The sequence below is a fragment of the Acartia tonsa genome, chromosome 13, assembly GCF_053477335.1.
Source record: "Acartia tonsa isolate MP-2025a chromosome 13, ASM5347733v1, whole genome shotgun sequence".
Taxonomy (NCBI): Eukaryota; Metazoa; Arthropoda; class Copepoda; order Calanoida; family Acartiidae; genus Acartia; species Acartia tonsa.
In genome coordinates, this window is record NC_137272.1 from 35429401 (window position 1) to 35449433 (window position 20033).

Consider the following 20033-nt stretch of genomic DNA (forward strand, 5'->3'; position numbering starts at 1 on the left):
TCGAACCGAAGAATCTTGCTAACCGTTTAATCGATATGTTTCTCTTTCCATAACTAGATCATGGAAAGTTTTTTAACTACCACCCCAAGCCAAAAAGAAATCGCTTCTAGAACAAAATTAATTTCCCCCCAATTTTTTTCCTTTTCCTTTTAATATTACTATTGAAATTGGGGGGTCGAAACACCCCCCCCCCTTTACTGCCCCAAGAGGCCTCTAGCTGCTAGTGATAAAATAAACTTACATATAAACTCTGTGAGGGTGGTTGGTCACCCTCTTCATCTGGTCTGTTGGTGTGACGGTTGCCAGACTCCATCTGCATGAAAGACGCGCGCGGATCCTGGAAACCTGCAACATTTATGGTGGTTAAACTTATTATGTAATACCAGGGATCTAATGGGATAATATAAAATGATGATACACAAAATTACCTCTTCTGTATATTACAATTAGTATTTGAACGTTTGAACACTAAACTTAATGAACCAGGCGATCAAAATTCAACTAATAACTAATAAGGAAATGTGGTTATTGTTGTTGAAGTTGTTGAAAACTGTATAGACTCGCTATATAGAAGGAGGAAAGCAATGGCCATGAAATCAAATGGTTGAGACTTGAATTAGATAATAACATTAACAACAACAATAAGTGTCAAAAGCTTTGATTTAGTCAAAGCAACGTATATTTTGGACTACAACAAAGCGTTTGATTTTGCTGTTAAATATTGAAACAACTTAAAATACATTAAATAAAAAGTTTTGATATAATGTTAAATTAAAAAGAAAAAATGTATTGTTTCTGCTTGACAATAAAATATAGATAAGAATCGGTTTGATTAGTAAAAAATTAGAATACATAATACAAGTAGTAAAGAGAACAGACAGACAGACATTCTGTTACTTTAATATAAGGATGACAAGATTACCTCTCATAATACAAGTAGTAAAGAGAACAGAGAGACAGACATTCTGTTACTTTAATATAAGGATGACAAGATTACCTCTCATAATACAAGTAGTAAAGAGAACAGACAGACAGACATTCTGTTAATTTAATATAAAGACAACAAGATTAACTCTCATTATACAACTAGTAAAGAGAACAGACAGACAGACATTATGTTACTTTGATATAATTATGACAAGATTACCTCTCATAATACAAGTAGTAAAGAGAACAGACAGACAGACATTCTGTTAATTTACTATAAAGACAACAAGATTAACTCTCATAATACAACTAGTAAAGAGAACAGACAGACAGACATTCTCTTACTTTAATATAAGGATGACAAGATTACCTCTCATAATACAAGTAGTAAACAGAACAGACAGACAGACATTCTGATACTTTAATACAGGGATACCAAGATTACCTCTCATAATACAACTAGTAAAGAGAACAGACAGACAGACATTCTCTTACTTTAATATAATTATGACAAGATTACCTCTCATAATACAAGTAGTAAAGTAAAGAGAACAGACAGACAGACATTCTGTTAATTTATTGTAAGGATGACAAGATTACCTCTCATTATACAAGTAGTAAAGAGAACAGACAGACAGACATTATGTCACTTTAATATAGGGATGACAAGATTACCTCTCATAATACAAGTAGTAAAGAGAACAAACAGACAGACATTCTGATACTTTAATATAGGGATGCCAAGATTACCTCTCAAAATACAAGTAGTAAAAAGAACGGACAGACAGACATTCTATCAATTTAATATAAGGATAACAAGATTACCTCTCATAATACAAGTAGTAAAGTAAAGAGAACAGACAGACAAACATTCTGATACTTTAATATAATTATGACAAGATTACCTCTTATAATACAACTAGTAAAGAGAACAGACAGTCAGACATTCTGTTAATTTAATATAAGGATAACAAGATTACCTCTCATAATACAACTAGTAAAGAGAACAGACAGACAGACATTCTGTTAATTTAATATAGGGATACCAAGATTACCTCTCATAATACAAGTAGTAAAGAGAACGGACAGACAGACATTCTGATACTTTTATATAGGGATACCAAGATTACCTCTCATAATACAAGTAGTAAAGAGAACAGACAGACAGACATTCTGATACTTTAATATAAGGGGGGGGGGGGGAGTTTGTACACTTATAGGAAATGAAATTCAGTACCAAAGTTTGGGAGGGTCGTATGGGCTTGTTTTTAAAGTTATCAACCTAATTCTTTTTGTAGGCTCTCTTATATGACTTGATATACACGGAAAACTTTGAAAATTGAATTCTAGGGGCTTGTGGAGCAAAAGACCCCCAAAACACTAAAAATATGAGTTCTGACCTTATTTTTAAAGATATCAACCTGATTTTTTCTTTATTATACTTTTTTAACATACCCGAATCAACGAACCACTACTGATTTCATTTTGGGACTTTCCTTCTAGGGGCTTGTGGAGCAAGAGACCCCCAAAACACAAAAATATGAGTACTGGGCTTATTTTTAAAGATATCGACCTGATTTTTTTATAATACTTTTTTAACATAACCGAATTAACGAACCATTACAGATTTCATTTTGGGACTTTCCTTCTAGGGGCTTGTGGAGCAAGAGACCCCAAAAACACAAAAATATGAGTACTGGGCTTATTTTTGAAGATATCAACCTGCTTTTATTACATAAAAATAATATTTAAACATAAACGAATCTACGAACCATTACAGATTTCATTTTGGGACTTTCCTTCTAGGGGCTTGTGGAGCAAGAGACCCCCAAAAATCATAAAAATATTAGTTGTGGGCTTCTCTTTTAAGATATCAACCTGATTTTTTATATAAAAATACTATCTTAACATAACCGAATCTACGAACCATTACAGATTTCATTTCGGGACTTTCCTTCTACGGGTTTGTGGAGCAAAATACCCCAAAAACACTAAAAATATGAGTTCTGAGCTTATTTTTTAAGATATCACCTGATTTTTAAAAAATAATACTGTTTTAACATAACCAATTTAAGAAAACATTACAGATTTCATTTTGGGACATTTATGAGTTCTGAGCTTATTTTTTAAGATAACCTAAGAACTCAATTTATTTTGTTTTGGAGGTGTTTTACCCTACTTTCCCCTAAAAGGAAAGTGCCAAAATGAAATTATTACTGGCTACCTAGTTCAAACATGTGAAAAAAGTTTTCATGATAAAAATCAGCTCAATATCTTTAAAACTCATATTTTAGTGTTTTTGGGGTCTTTTGCTCCACAAGCCCCTAGAAGGAAAGTCCCAAAATGAAATCTGTAATGGTTCGTAGATTCGGTTATGTTAAAATAGTATTTTTATATAAAAAATCAGGTTGATATCTTTAAAAATAAGCTCCGAACTCATATTTTTAGTGTTTTTGGGGTCTTTTGCTCCACAAGCCCGTAGAAGGAAAGTCCCAAAATGAAATCTGTAATGGTTCGTAGACTCGGTTATGTTAAAATAGAATTTTTTTATTATATAAAAAAATAAGGTTGATATCTTAAAAGAGAAGCCCACAACTCATATTTTTTATGATTTTTGAGTCTCTTGCTCCACAAGCCCCTAGAAGGAAAGTCCCAAAATGAAATCTGTAATGGATCGTAGATTCGGTTATGTTTAAATATTATTTTTATATAAAAAAAAAGCAGGTTGATATCTTCAAAAATAAGCCCAGTACTTATATTTTTGTGTTTTGGGGGTCTCTTGCTCCAAAAGCCCCTAAAAAAAGTCCCAAAATGAAATCTGTAATGGTTCATTAATTCGGTTAAGTTAAAAAAGTATTACAAAAAAAATCAGGTCGATATCTTCAAAAATAAGCCCAGTACTCATATTTTTGTGTTTTGGGGGTCTCTTGCTCCACAAGCCCCTAGAAGGAAAGTCCCAAAATGAAATCTGTAATGGTTCGTTGATTCGGGTATGTTAAAAAAGTATTATAAAGAAAAAATCAGGTCGATATCTTTAAAAATAAGGTCAGAACTCATATTTTTAGTGTTTTGGGGGGGTCTTTTGCTCCACAAGCCCCTAGAAGGAAAGTACCGAAATTCAATTTTCAACGTTTTCCGTGTATATCAAGTCATATAAGAGAGCCTACAAAAAGAATTAGGTTGATAACTTTAAAAACAAGCCCATACGACCCTCCCAAACTTTGGTACTGAATTTCATTTCCTATAAGTGTACAAACTCCCCCCCCCCCCCCCTTATGACAAGATTACCTCTCATAATACAAGTAGTGAAGAGAACAGACAGACAGACATTCTGATACTTTAATATAATTATGACAAGATTACCTCTCATAATACAAGTAGTAAAGAGAACAGACAGACAGACATTCTGATACTTTAATATAATTATGACAAGATTACCTCTCATAATACAAGTAGTAAAGAGAACAGACAGACAGACATTCTGATACTTTAATATAGGGATACCAAGATTACCTCTCATAATACAAGTAGTAAAGAGAACTTCCATTTTCTCATCACCTCCAATTGTTCGTCCAACACTTTCAAGTGTAAATTGCACCTTCTCCTCGCCCTAAATATTTGTTACATAATATCTCAAAAACGGCAAACATTTTAATTTTTCTATCATTGTATATCTTTCAAATATTTCTTGCCCATGGATATAGAATCGGTGGATATTGTATGTTTTTCTCGTATACCCTGATAAAATATTCTACTTATGACCGTATCCCACCCTCTTCCTTTACCATGGAAAAAATATTGACCAATATCTGACGACTAAATAAGCAACCTTTAGGAAACTATCCACGAACGAGAGCAAGTGATTCTAAGCACCTTCCAGCATTGATCCATAGTATTTTTTTAGTGAATATACTAAGGTTATGTTTAATATTTGGTTTATCAACTAAAACATTGGGTTTTACCGTGGTTTAATATAAAAAAAACTTTGAGATGTAAATCGATTTTTTTAAGGCAATATTATCAAATGCTTTGTTAAGTTCGAAGGACAAAATAAAATAACACGGCAGAAATGCATTATATGCTGTAAATTACAAAAGTATATTTATTAAACTGTTCAGTTTTTAAAGAAAACCAGACAAAATACAGAGCTTGCTGTATGGGTTGTCTGCTGGGTGTTACCTCAAACGAGCAGGCCCATGGGCTTCGCATCAACTTGGCGTAGGTCTCCTCGTGTTTCTGTTCTAGCATGGTCTTGTCCCGGCCTAAAAAAAATTTCATTTTATGTACAAAGGCAACAGAATGTCTGTCTGTCTTGGGTAATAATTCTGATTAAAAATGTAGTTCTTTTCTTTTTTTCCTTGTTATGAATATCTGTGATGTTGTAATATTCCGCATATAAGTCAATCTATTCTAAAATAAGCTTTAAAAATACTATTTTTAGATAAAAAAGGAGGACAATATCCATAAAAGCGAAGATTAAAATCGATAGGACAATGGTAACATGCCTAAATTAACGAAACATACAGACATACGGACCGACCTTAATTATAGAAAAGCAAATTGACAACAAAACCTGTTTGAATACTATCGTTGTTATCAATGAAAATAAAATTCGTGGATATTGTGAAATTCTCGCATAACCTGATAAAATGATTCTTATGGCTGGCTCTTAGTACGATACTCCCCCCCCCCCCCCACCCTTTTCTGGATATGCTCCATTTATACCTTTGAAGGACCGCATCAAAATACAGTTACAGTACACTTTCGTATACAAGGTTTAACATATCATAAAAAACGCATCTTTGAAAAGCCAACTATCCAACAGTATAATTCCCAGTTCAATGTCCCCTCACTCACACAGTATACACACCTGCTATGAATGATTTACTTTTTTCTTGTCTTTGGGGAATTTCTTGACTCAATTAGCGTAGAATTAATATAAATTATGTATGTACACTTGGATACACATTTACCTTCTTAAAAATGAAGCTTTTCTGCAATTAAGGTCTGCCCGTTCGTAACAGATAGCTCTTAACTTTTTTTTTAAATATGTTATAACTGTCCTATCGATTTCAAACTTGTTTGCTGAATCATGTTACTGTTAGGTAGAAACGTGAGTGTACACACTAGACACGGTGGACAGACAGACGGGCGGACAAAGTGAGTTATAGAGTAGTTTTGCTACTTAAAATCTTAATATGTTTAATTTCTTACCGTTTCCAAACATTCTGACGCCAATAGAAGTGAGAGCACACACCAGAAATCTTGCTTCCAACAACCCCAGTCTGTCTATCTCACTAAAATATTAATATATTGAGTATGGCAGGTGTCTCCTAGTTTATACAGTTAGTTTGGCAGATGTCACACATTCTATGCCAATAGAAGTAAGAGCACACCAGAAATCTTGCTTCCAACAATCCCAGTCTGTCTATCTCACTAAAATATTAATATATTGAGTATGGCAGGTGTCCCCTAGTTTATAGTTTGGCAGATGTCACACATTCTATGCCAATAGAAGTAAGTGCATACACCAGAAATCTTGCATTCAACAACCCCAGTCTGTCTATCTCACTAAAATATTTATATATATTGAGTATGGCAGGTGTCTCCTAGTTTATACATTTAGTATGGTGGATGTCACACATTCTATGCCAATAGAAGTAAGTGCATACACCAGAAATCTTGCTTCCAACAATCCCAGTCTGTCTATCTAATATATTGAGTATGGCAGGTGTCCATTAGTTTATACATTTGGTATGGCAGATGTCACACATCCTGTCACCAATATAAGTAAGTGCATACACCAGAAATCTTGCTTCCAACAATCCCAGTCTGTCTATCTCACTAAAATATTAATATATTGAGTATGGCAGGTGTCCCCTAGTTTATACATTTAGATGTCACACATTCTATGCCAATAGAAGTAAGTGCATACACCAGAAATCTTGCATTCAACAACCCCAGTCTGTCTATCTCCCCAAAACTAAAGTATTAAGAATGACTTGTGTTTCAACGTAAAATAATCTATGAATATGGAAAATATTGTTGTGGGGGGTTTATACAATATCAAGCAACTCCTTAGTTGGTCCCCTTAGGGGGGAGGCGGATGTGCCACTTTTTGAAACCAAAAGTAAAACGTGCATGAACTCAGCCCATAAAAGAGATATAACTCTAAAATTCAGTACAGCAGTTGCTTTTGTGGAGAACAACACCTGTAAAAAAAAGTGTCAAGTGAAAATATAAGCGGAATTTTTATAAAAAAAAGTTTATCTCAGATGATTGAAAATTGTCTATTATGGCGAGAAAAGGCAAAAAAAAAATTCGGCGGGAAACGGCGGTTTTCGGCGGGAGCGGCGGTTCCGCCGCCGTTTCTTCACAGTTCCATATTGTTCACCACAAAAGCAACTGCTGTGCATAATTTTAGAGCTGTAACTCTTTTATGGGCTGAGATCATGCACGTTTTACTTTTGGTTTCAAAAAGTGGCACATCCGCCTCCCCCCTTTAAAATTTTATTTTCTTAGTTTTAAGAGCTCCACAAAAATGTTCTATTTATAGATAAATACATCATTGCTGCGCTAAATAGAGTATTTTTCTCTGTTAAAGAGTGTTTATAAAATACTTACATCATATTCCTAGCTCTAAGAGCTCCGAAAAGATTTCCAAAATGTTCTCTGAAAGATTTGAGAGACTCCATTCGACCCTTGGTCAATCCTTCAACAGGGTTATCCGTCTAAAAAAAAAGAAATGGTTAGTATATTTTTTTCATAAAAAATATGGAATCTAAGGGGATAAGACAGTAGCCGATAAATTAATATACTTCTATGGCATGATAAGGATATATCTTAATAGGTCTAGAAATACAGAAAAACGTAAAGACATTCACATGAAGAAGAATACAACAAAGTTATATAGTAGCTGCGCTACTAAAAAAAGAGAATATAATGAGCAAAAAGATATTTGTGTCAGTGTTATGAAGTTTCTTTTATATCATAAGAAGAGCTCTTAACTAAGAAAGAAGTGCATTTTTAGATATATATCAACAGGGATATACACCACAAGAAAATTTTAATTCTCCAGATTTCATCCAATATAAATGACTACTATTAAAACAAACTCATCAAATACCAAATACAAACCCCTAATTTTGTTGCTATATAATTATCTTTGCGAAAGGGGTGGGAAAGAGTCGAACCCATCTATTTTTAATATTTTATAGAGGCGATTTCTCTTGGGAGGGTTTTGGTACCCTCCCCCCCAAAATAACCTTCCAATGCCCTTCCGATGAGAAGCTACATTGTTAAGGAAAACCTTATCGGTTCAGCGGTTAGCGAGATCCTTTTAGACAAACCAAAACATCCTGTTACTTCTATATATGAGGATTAACCTATCCATGCTTCCCTTTTATAGTTCTGTCATACTTCTAATAAAAGAAAATACGAATCCTTAAAAAAGGGAGCTTCTTCATTGTAAGGAAAAAAACTCCAGAATTATATACAAGGAGCAAAAAGGATACACTTAACTAAATGAACCAACCAATCAAAATTCTAAAATGTCTTAAAGTTATTAAGCCAACTAATTAGATCTGTCATTAAATAAAATCAAATGAATATGAACCTTAAGTAATATCTAAGTGAAAGCCAACTGTTTAATTGTGCATGACCTTTGTCTAGAGGATCTAATTTTCATGGTGGTGGGATTATATACGTCAGTTGGCAACAAAAATAGCCTAAAACCAACCCAAAACATAAATGACTCTTCTCTAAAATGAAGAACTCAATCAGCAAAACCTTACGACTTTTCATGGCAGTTCAGGATATAACGCGTCTTTAATTATGACGCGATGCAATCCAGATTTATTTTCGGATGCGTTACATTTTACGCTATAGTAAATTTTTTTATATATTGTATAAATATGCAAAGAAAATGCATTTTCTTATACTGCAATGCAACGGAAAAGCGGGTTCTAACTTCATTTTATAATAAAAATATACCAGTAGATAATCAAGGTATCTTAAGTAGAAACACTACAGTAATATTGTTATAAAAATACAGATATATTGTACCTATCAAAAGAACTTTTACTAGATGATAAAAGAAAGGCAAAAGTTATTTATCGCATCGTATTATGGACAGCTTTCGGCCCCTTAGAGGCTAACAAAAATACTAATATTGTTAAAAATTGCTATATAAAAAGGTAACATATTACTTACAGGATTGAAACAACCCGTCTGGAGATATAGATTTTAAAAAATAGCATAAAACCATCCCAAATCCATTTATCTATTTGTATATAAGTATACCTACTCACCTTAATAGACTGCTGAGGTTGAACCATCTTGACAAGTGCACGAGTTTCTAAAATAAATATTTTATATCTATACGAGCGGATACGCCCCACCAGAGGCCTATAGGGGCACTTTTTATCATAGATGTAAAAAGAAAAAAAAGGGGGGGGGGGGCTGTTGACTATTCCCTCGACCCATTTACAATTTTACTTATTTTAAGTTTATATTATTACGATCATTATAGGGATTTTATTTACAAATCTATTGTTTCTGAAACTGGGTCGTTTTTTTATGGTTATACCTTCTGCAGTTGTTCACAGGAAAAAATGAAAATATTTCCCTTTTTTATTTAGAATCTAAAGTTGTAATTCGTATTTCAAGTACCCACTCTCTGATGGAATTCAAATAATCTCAAACAATTTCTAGGATAGGAAAGGTTAAACAAAAATCTATTTAGCCGAAAATATTGTTGCTAATCTAATATTATAAAATAGTATTCATTTTTATAATCAAGTACCATATTGTTTATATAAAAAAAAACATTTTAGAGGCAAGACTATTTAATTTCAGCCAATGTAGATTTTTTTCTCTAAAATTATTACTATAACGACCAAGCTAATATTGCTTAATTCAGCTCTACAAGAGACTAAATGAATTCAAAATGATTGCTAAAATCGAAATATATCTTTATGTCTTAAAACAGTGTATTTTTTAAAAATAGGTTGAAAACTAACTAACTTTAAAATCCTAAAATATTTCTCGCTTTAAATTCCCTAGGGAAAAGCAATCTTATAAAGGATGACAACATTCATAAGTAGCAAAAGCTATCTATTATACAAAGTAGAATGATGTCTGTCCGTCCGTCCGTGTGTCCCTTAAGATCTCGGTAACCACTAAACCGATCGGATTCTACTCTTAAGGGAATTTACCTACTGGTCCTGTGGTGGTTTTAGGGTATTTTCTTGGGGGGGTGGGACACTCCCAACCCCCCAAAAAACAAAAATCCCCCCGCAATTTTATTTTAAATTATTTAAAATAGTGGTGGAGTGGGGATCTCCAGGCAATAAATGATTTAATTATACCTCTTGGGGCAAAGCCCCTAGAGGCTAGGGGCGAAACCGCTAGTATATATGAAAGTAAGAAAAGCCAAGGATAATTCTATAGCATATATGTATAACCAGCCAAATACCTGGATCTCCTTGTTAGGGAACTTTTTCGTCTGCTAGCAAATTACTTTCTGATCTTTTGTAGCGACTTGGACGTGTTAAAATTCCCGACGCTATTGGTTGATTTTCAAAAGTCTTCATCTCTTTTTAATAAAAATTGATTGCCTTTTTAATTTACTTTATTCTATGCCTTTTTGCGCTTCGCTTATATGGATGTTGTCATCCTTGTTTTTTTATACTATTTGGCGAAATCTAAATTGCTAGCCTTTGTTAAACTGCATTCCTGAAAGACTGTTGCATACTGCATTATGACATTTATTTCATTTAAAATATTCATAACGTCATTTTTTATTTAGGACTTTAAAGACAAAGGGATGTTGTACTCCAAAGTAAACAAAAAAGTACCTGTACCTACTATTAGAATGCAAGCAATGACTTTACAGCTTTTTTTTTTTTTGGGGGGGGGGGGGAGGGTTAATTTAAGGGTTTTCAAAGGTTTGGTGGGGGGAGTAATCTCATGTATTTCCAAAAGTTTAGGGAGTGCCGGCATTAAAAATTAACCCTCCACCGCCCCCCCCCCCCCACTGGACGTTTTTGATTGCAAACAATAGGAAAATTATATAGTAGCTTAGCTACTTTATAAAAAAAAAGACCAACTTACCCAGAACTCGTTTGTCAATGAACCTCTTCTCCTCAAAAGTAAGCTGCATGATCGGTTCAGCATACAAAAATTTCCTTAAAATATACAAAATTAGCAAAAAATGTTAAAGAAATATGCCTAACATTCTTTTTAAAAATTACACGATGAGATAATTTTACAAAATAAAAATTTTTATGTGTGATAATTTGTGCAATGCAAAGGGTGGAGAAAACAGTGAAAGTGACGACCAAGGGGGGGGGGTGCTTTCCCAGAGAACCCACTCAGGTCAGGGAGTAAGGGAGGGGACAATGGATCAAATATTCAATTTTTAGGAGTCTTTGGGTACTGGCTTAAAGGGAATGTGCAAGAATTTAGCAGTTTCTGACTGAGTTTGGGTACTAGCGCAAGAAATGCCGCTACTCGCTGTGTTAGTTTTGAATATAGCAGACAGAGAGTAGTTTAAATATAAATACACGGCCCCCCTACCATACTCTATTTCACTAACGAATAAACTAACGAAAATCTAACCCCCCCACCCCCAATATCATCAATTTAATTTGAAAAAAAGTAGGGGGAGGGCGGGTATCAAGAATAATAGCACCAACGAGGGTAAAAAGAGAGAGAAGACAGGATAAGAAGAAAGGGAGGAAAAGGAACCGGAGAAGTGATTAGAAAAAAGTATTAAAATTGAGAAAGTGATAAAATGAAAAGGAAAGAGAAAGAAGTTTCAATGAAACAGACCATCCAACCAAAATTACTTGTAGAGTAGATTCTCTTTAACAACAATAATAGGTACTGTTGTTGTTGTTGTTGTTGTAGCCATGATTCTCTGAAGTTAGGACTCAGATGCACATGGAGACTGGAAGTGAGAATCCTTTGGCCAATCTTAGATTGGTAAGCTTCGCGCACAGCTGATTGCATTCTATGATAATAATAGGTACTAATTCCCATGCCATAAAACAATTTTCACTCAAATATTACATGAACTATTTATTATTAAAATTCCTAAAGGTTGCTCTTCAGTAAAACTGAACAACCACTTTAGATCACACAATATTAATATTATAATTGTTTAGTAGTGCAACACTATCAATCTTGTGTAGAAAAACCTTTGTTCAAAAGAAAATATTTTTTAACAGGATATTTATTTTGATACCATCACATGTTTGTTCGTTATCCTTATATAAACTTCCAACCGATCTGATTCTCCCTTACAGTATATAAGCTACTCATTGGTCCTGGAACGGTTAATAACTTCTTAGTGGGGAGGGTACCACCAGACCATCCTTCCAAGAAAAATCAAACCTGAGAAAAAAGTCCCCTCCCCCACAAAATTTTTTTTTTACTTTTTCTTTTTAAAACTAAAATTGAAAGTGGAAGAGGGTTTAATAAAATCTATGATATACTTTCAGAAACTTTAGATATAATCTATGGATATAATCAACCTTGTCAAAATGAAATCAATATAACCAAACATGTAGGTATCACAATCTTAACTAACTTTAAAAAAAACATTTAAAAACTTATTGTTATAAAGTCCTTTAAATTCTTACCTAGACAAATCCAAGGATTTGCTAAAAATACTCATACAAATTTTAATTGAGCTAAAATTTCTCATTCAAAGTTCCAATAAAGGCCTAAAATTCCATTTCCTAACATAACAATAAAAATTCATTTTGCTCACTGTTTAGGTTTAGATGTCATTACGACCCCCCCCCCCCCCTTTTGTATTACAATATAAATAACAAACAATTAGACTTCACTAAATTAGTTGTCACGCTTTTTATTATGAAAATAAGTCAGCTAGGTAAATAAATTGCACAAAAAGGGGGGGGGGGGTAATGACAAGGGTTGGGCCGGATACTTTTTAGGCCGGATACCGGATATCCGGTACCCGGATAGTTTCAATATACGGTATCTGGCCGGATATCTGGCCAACGCTCGATATCCGGCAAATTACCGGATATCCGGCGGTAAAAATCAGCCGGATATCAGTTATCCGGATAGCTTCAATATCCGGTAACCGGCCGGATATCAAAAATGGTAAGGTTGTCCCATAGAGTAGTGGTTAGCGCACTACGCTGTGGTTGGGAAAATCCGAGTTCAAGTCCCCTCATAGATATTGCACTTGGATGACAAATGTTGTTGCAATTTGTCAGAATATAATCACGCAACCTTCCCTGTGATGCCCTTAGGTTGTAAGGAGGGAGATTTGTAGGAAGTTAGGATCCTACCTATCAAGCAACTGTAATCGTGCTTTCCCTCGTCCATGCTCCTAATTCATATGTCATTAATTAGGGTGGCTTAATATGGAACACCTGCCAAAACTCTAGGCCAGGGTGATGTAATAATTGAGTAGCTTCCACGATTATTGCGGGTCAGCTTGTAATGTAACATAGAATACACTCAGCTGTGCGCGAAGCTTACCAATCTAGGATTGGTCAAAGGATTCTCACCTCCAATCTCCTCGTGCATCTGAATCCTAACTTCAGAGAATCAAGGCTACATACATACATACATACATATAAAAAATGGTCGGATAATATCCGGCCGGATATCCGGCCCAACCCTAGTAATGACATGCCCCTGCTATATGATATTAAATCCTACTTGAAATAGCTTTTGCACATTTTGGTGCAGGTCCTCTTCTTGAGGGGGATCTTCATATCCTCCTCGGATATCTGGCGGGGACACTCGTTTGCTGGAGCCTGCAACAAATTTTAAATTTTAGAATAAGAGTGTTTAATATACTATTAATTACAGAAATCACAAAAGAGTTTCCATTTATTAAATGTTTTAGAAAAAAATATAATTGTTTGAACCAAACTAAGTAGGTACCTAATTCTATTCAAACCGATGTTTTTATCTGTAAGTGTTTGTATTAAACAAGAAAAGTTCAATAGTTTTAGTACACAAAGTCCAAGACAGCTGAGAAAATGAATTTTAGATCCCTATATTTTTGCTTAACACTCAACTTAAGCAAGTTTCAAACAGATAATAAAAATGTCAATTTAACAAGCTTAGATTAAATATCCTTAGATCTGTAAAACGCAGAGAGAGAGGGAACAATTGGCTGTTTATTACACTAGTTCCCAAAGTTTTATAATAACGGTTTCTTATTAGTTGGCTTATCAGCTTTGTGGACCTCAGTGAATTTGATAAACTTTGATTCATTAAGTTAAGTGTTCAAACGTTTCAACCACAAATTTTAATCTACAGAAGGGATAATTTTGTGGAACATCATTAGGGATGTAGTAGATCAATTTATCGGCAATTGTCTAATCCCTTTATATCCCTGTGTAAAACTGCTGCATGTAACAACCAACAATACCTGGATAACAGAAATCCTCTGACTGGAGTCTCCCACATCTGCCGCCGCATTGACCGCGGCCGCGCTCACACTACTGGCCGACGCGTTCCCGTTGGCAAAGTCGAGCAGGTTGGACAGGGCGAAGAGGCGGCTGATGTCCTTGTACTCGGGGCCGGACTGGTCGTTGATGGCCGTACACAGGCCTGTTGCGCAATCATTATCATCTATAAACAAAGATTTATTAGATGAAAAGCCTAGTTACAGTTGCTACGCCTCTAGAGGCCTCTAGGGACACCTTAAGTGGTCGAACCTACCCCACTTTAAATTAAAATTTTGAATGTAAAAATAATTCTTTTTTTTTTAACAGAAGGGGGGAGAGGAGGCATTTTTCTTGGGGGGGTGTAGGTACCCTCCCCTAAAATATTTATAAACCTTCCCAGGACCTATGAGAAGCTTCACTGTATGGGAAGTTAGCGTTAGCAAAATCTTCAGCTACACAAACACAAACTAACATCCTGTTACTTACTTTTAAATAAACAGGAGTAACGAAAGCAAAGGTGTCCCACCACCATTATTAAAATAAGAATTATTTGGCTTATGACCTCGCCACCCTTTGAGAATTGTCCTGGACCAATAATAAGCTTTCCTAAAAAATATAAGTCCCCTAAAGTAGCGCACTTTTCTACACTAGGACACTATACATACCGTGTTCTGTGTCCATGGTTTGAATTTGTACTTCCAAGTTATCCTGCAACATGTGGACAATTACATACATGCCAGGCAGGGAGGGGACATTGAGTTGTTAATTACTCTGGTACCCAAAGTTTTAAGACCCAGAGAGAGAGAGAGATAGAGAGAGATAGAGAGAAAGAGAGATAGAGAGATAGAGAGAAAGAGAGATAGAGAGAAAGAGAGAAAGAGAGAAAGAGAGAAAGAGAGAAAGAGAGAAAGAGAGAAAGAGAGAGAGAGAGAGAAAGAGAGAGAGAGAGAGAAAGAGAGAGAGAAAGAGAGAGAGAAAGAGAGAGAGAAAGAGAGAGAAAGAGAGAGAGAGAAAGAGAGAGAGAGGGAGAGATGACAATGGGCTGTTTATTACACCATAACAATGAATAAAAGAGAATATGCAAAAACTCCAACAACATAACGAAAAGGTATATGTCTTTTGAAGCCTGGCTGATGGAAAAACGGGCAAAATAATGTATAAGGAGGATGATAATATGTCATGGGAAAATTTCAGCTGTGTATCTTCAAAAGCAGCCGAGAAAATCACATTCTTCATTTACTTACGGACTGACTGACAGACAAAGATAACTAAAGAGTAGCTTCGCTACAAATAACTACGCTTTTAAAGCATAGGTCAAAGTTACTAAAAAATTGTGCATGTATGTATGTGTTGCCTGTGGACGTCTGTAGTGGCTGTGTTGACTGCTGCCACTCGAGTTTTCGTTCACATTCTCTTGGATCCTAAGTAATAGATAATTATTTTCAGTATTGCTTCGAAACAGATTAATTCCAGGACAGGTGGATTAGAATCGGTTCTCAGCCAAACTGAAAAATTAACCGTGACTTCGGCATCTCGGGCTAAAAATTGCTTTAATCTTATGATATTGTACATTTCTATATCCGCGGAAAGATATGATAAGATGCGATAAATAACTATTATTTTATAGTAAAACAACGTTTTTTACTTCAATTTTATTTATCTTTAACTTAAAGTTTCATGCTTTCGCAATCTTCAGAAAGATACTAATGATTTTTATAACATAATTGGATGATTTTTTCAATAAATTTTAGGAGATTTTTCAACATATTTAATTTTACATGAAAAAAATACTAATTTTGAACAGCTACATTCTTTAGTTTCTTAAGAAGGTGGTATTTTCTGTGGATACACTTAGAGAAGATTTCATGCCGTTTATTGAGAATAGATTCTTTGTCTGAATATAAGATTGCAACTTTTTCCATAAGACAAAGTTGACATTTATTAGAACCAGGATCAAAAGGTGGCTGCATAGAAAGGATACTCCACTTGATGTTATATTGTAACTCGTCATTTTTTAATTGCCAAATATAACCAGATAGTTTTGTGGAATTTTGAAGGTGTAGATTATTGAAGGTAGAATTGTGGTTGTTGTATCTTAATTTGAAAGTTGTTGAGGCCATTCCAATATACTTTTTGGTAGATTGGTCTGTTTGAACATCAGCTTGGTAGACTAAAGAATCAGTTAAGCATTTTCCGTCAAGTGGACAAGTTGTGCCTCTCCTACAGTTACAACCAGCTTCGGTTGTATGCTTTGTCTGTCCAAGAACTTTCTTATTATGGCTTGTGATTATGCTGGCCATATTAGGCATACAACTGTAGGAGATTTTGATGGTGTTTCGGTTGTAATATTTTTTAAAAACTCTGTTGTTTGAAAAGTGTTTGTCTACCAGGCGTAAGAACTCCTTTCCAATATTTGTTGACACAGCTGTATTGTAAGGAATATTACACCATATAACTTTTCTTGTTCTGGTGCGGTTTTGTTGACTATTTTGTTGCCTATCATTTTGAAAAATCAACTTGTGTTTATAACCTGATGTTTCTAGGGCTTCTTGGTAGATATGTTTTTCAGAATCAAACAGATGATTGTTACTTGACAGGTTACTAAGTCTCTTCTCTACCATACAGGGAAGATCTCGTTTAATGTTAGGTGGATGGCACGATCTAATGTTGATATAATTTGGTTTGTTGTTGTCTTTTCTGAAAGGTTTGTATTCTTCAGTTTCTAGGTTTAAGTTAATGTCTAAAAAGTTTGTAGTTTTGATGTTCATATTAACTATTATTTTCAAGCTCTCATTTGAAAAGATTTTAATTACTTCCTTTCTTATTCTATCCATTTGTGGTCCAGAAGCTGATAAAACCGCCAATCCATCATCTCTGTAAAGTCCAATATGGTTCTGAGGAATGATTGTTTCTAACTTATTTAGTAAATACAGGCCTACTAGATCAGATACTTCTGCAGAGTCATACCCGCCCATAGGAACATCAAAATTTTCTCCATTTTTCTTTATCCATGGATCTCCATCAAAGAATAGGAATGTTTTTCTTGAATGGAAGATAATGTGCTTGTCTTGTTCTGTAATGTTGACATATGTAGAAGCGAAATCAATTGATTTCCTTAGAAGAGTATCAGTAATACTTGGATAGAAACTTTCTATATCAAATTGAAAGAATTTTAGGGATCTTTTGTTTTGCAGATTGTTGAACCATGATAGTGTGTCTTGAGTGCTTCTCCATTGGTTCGAATTTGTGCTTGCTCTTACAGTTTTATTTATGTTATCCAAAATGTTTTTAGATATTATACCAATTTTTGTTTTGGCTGGATTTATCAATCTGCATTCAACTCGACCAGGAAACGAATCTTTATGGTCCTTAACTGTTATATAACATGGAGGTTTAGCTAATACCTCAATCCTGTCAGCTACATTCAGCTCTGTCGCTATTTCCGCTGCTTCAACATTGACTTTGTCAATATTATTAGTATTAGATTTCTTATAATCTTTGGTGACATTGTTTCTTAAAGTTTGGTTATAATTTGTGACAGGAATCTCGTACAAGTTTGAAGTTTTGTCTGCATTGACTATGACATCTTTGCTATTTTTAATTATTTTACAATCATCTCTTAACTTTTTTTGAAAATTGTCAGTTACTGGTTTGAATGTTACATTTTCTACTAAACTTATTAAATCATCTTCAAAGTCGCGTAGCTGTTCAAATTCTGTGTAGTTGGTTGGGGCACTATTGTCAGATTTGAATCCAAATGTTTGTTTATCATCTCTTGCCTCTGGATGGTTGATGAAGAACCAGGACCACCTAAGTTTGTTGGTGAACTTTTGTACCTGGCTGACAAGTTGTTTCTTGTATTGAAGTCTTGAAGGGATTGGTATGTTCTTTAATGAGTATGGGATCTCGAATTTCTTCATTGTTTGATTAAGTTACCTCGGTGAACAGAGTGCTCAACTGTTTCCAGGAGACAAAATAAACGTTGGTTTCCAAGGTAGCCAAGAGTGCTCTACATAGAGTATACTATGGAGCCTAACATTTTATAGTAAAACAACGTTTTTTACTTCAATTTTATTTATCTTTAACTTAAAGTTTCATGCTTTCGCAATCTTCAGAAAGATACTAATGATTTTTATAACATAATTGGATGATTTTTTCAATAAATTTTAGGAGATTTTTCAACATATTTAATTTTACATGAAAAAACTATTATGTATTTTGAAGCGTGATCAAGTAAATCATAAACTGGATGAACATTGATAAAGGAAATCTTCACCCAAACGGTATCTGAAATAGCAGCTGAGAATTTCTCTGAAAGCTGTACGAACAGACAAATTAAGATACAGAGTGCCTTCGCTACAAAAAAAATTAAGTCAAACATTTAAAATGGAAATAAGACAACACAGAAATGATTAATTAATAAAAAAGTTTAATAAAAATGTTATCAAATCGATTTATTCAAAATTTTAGTTCAATATGTATTCTTTTTTTATTTAGATTTTTTTAATAAAAAGATTCCATAAAAATGAATTATAATTTATATAACTATAAAAGAACAAGATATTAACTTTTATGAAAAGAACAACTAATTTTTTTGATCAGTTTTCTTTTAATTTGGACTTTATCATAGTCAGATACTTTATTAGTAGATATTTCTATTAAACTGAAGATTGTCAGACGACAACATATTATTTTATTTCTCGGTCATTTAAGAGAGATTTAAGGGGATGGTTCAACTAAGAAAATTATTTTTTTATTGATCCCAATAAAATAAAGCAGTAAGTTTTTTTTTGTTTGTAACTTGTGATTACTATAACTGCTGAATTGATTAAGTTTTTCATCTTATGGGAGCTTCACAGAAAGGACTTTAGATTATAGTCTTGGGATGGTTTTCGACTATTTTTTTGCTTTCCCTACTCTAATAAAAAAGAATAATAAGAAAAACTATGTTTGCGGTAAGGGTTTAAAGAACCTACATATACCTACATTAAAAAAAACTTGAGGAATAACAAATCTAAGTAGCCAATCTTACCGAATAATTTTAATGGATGAACCAACTTAGTTTCAAAAAACAATAGTTATAAAATCTAAAAATCTGACAATAATATTATCTTAATATCTGTACAATTGAGCTTAAATTACAACAATAATAGGCTAACTTTCAGATATTTAATAATATTATTTCTATATTGTTTTAATGATATCATATAAGGGAAGGACAAATAATAATCATCTTGTAATCTAATTATGTATGAAAAATCTTAAAAAGATAAAATTCTATAGGTACAAAGCTTCCTAGAAAGTTGTATCTTATTCGCAAGGCCCTATTTAACCCAAGATCAACTTCTTGGCCGTTACAAAATGACATTTTTTACCATTACCAACATATGTTTGGCCGAGTTAAAATTTTCCCCTTGAGCCTATTTTAAATAATATATAAGCCTTAAATACCTTAACATACGAATACATTAATTACCCCCCTCCCCCTAAATCTCTTGAATAACTTTATTACTAACTGCAAACATTTATGGCGCAGTATGGGTAACCACCCCGCACCCCACCCCCTGGCGGTCGTTATAGTTTGCTTACCTGCTAATGACTGACTGTTGGTTTCTTGGAGTGGCCCGGATGGTCGACACCTGAGACTAAAAATAAAAACAATCA

At 34.0% G+C, this 20033-nt stretch overlaps 1 protein-coding gene across 4 annotated transcripts in view; it reads right to left on the bottom strand.

Annotated features, from left to right (window-relative positions):
• Positions 1-20033, bottom strand: part of LOC145304138 (uncharacterized) — a 115483-nt gene that overhangs the window by 4955 nt on the left and 90495 nt on the right. For all 4 annotated transcript variants that reach the window (XM_080145900.1, XM_080145899.1, XM_080145902.1 and 1 more), the window contains 12 exons: positions 19959-20014; positions 15724-15790; positions 15035-15077; positions 14351-14553; positions 13630-13727; positions 11041-11114; positions 9237-9283; positions 7552-7658; positions 6142-6224; positions 5107-5189; positions 4441-4537; positions 242-345 (listed from right to left, as the gene is read on the bottom strand). In XM_080145900.1, the coding sequence (XP_080002026.1) occupies positions 242-345; positions 4441-4537; positions 5107-5189; positions 6142-6224; positions 7552-7658; positions 9237-9283; positions 11041-11114; positions 13630-13727; positions 14351-14553; positions 15035-15077; positions 15724-15790; positions 19959-20014 (1062 nt within the window). The remainder of the gene's footprint in view (positions 1-241; positions 346-4440; positions 4538-5106; positions 5190-6141; positions 6225-7551; positions 7659-9236; positions 9284-11040; positions 11115-13629; positions 13728-14350; positions 14554-15034; positions 15078-15723; positions 15791-19958; positions 20015-20033) is intronic.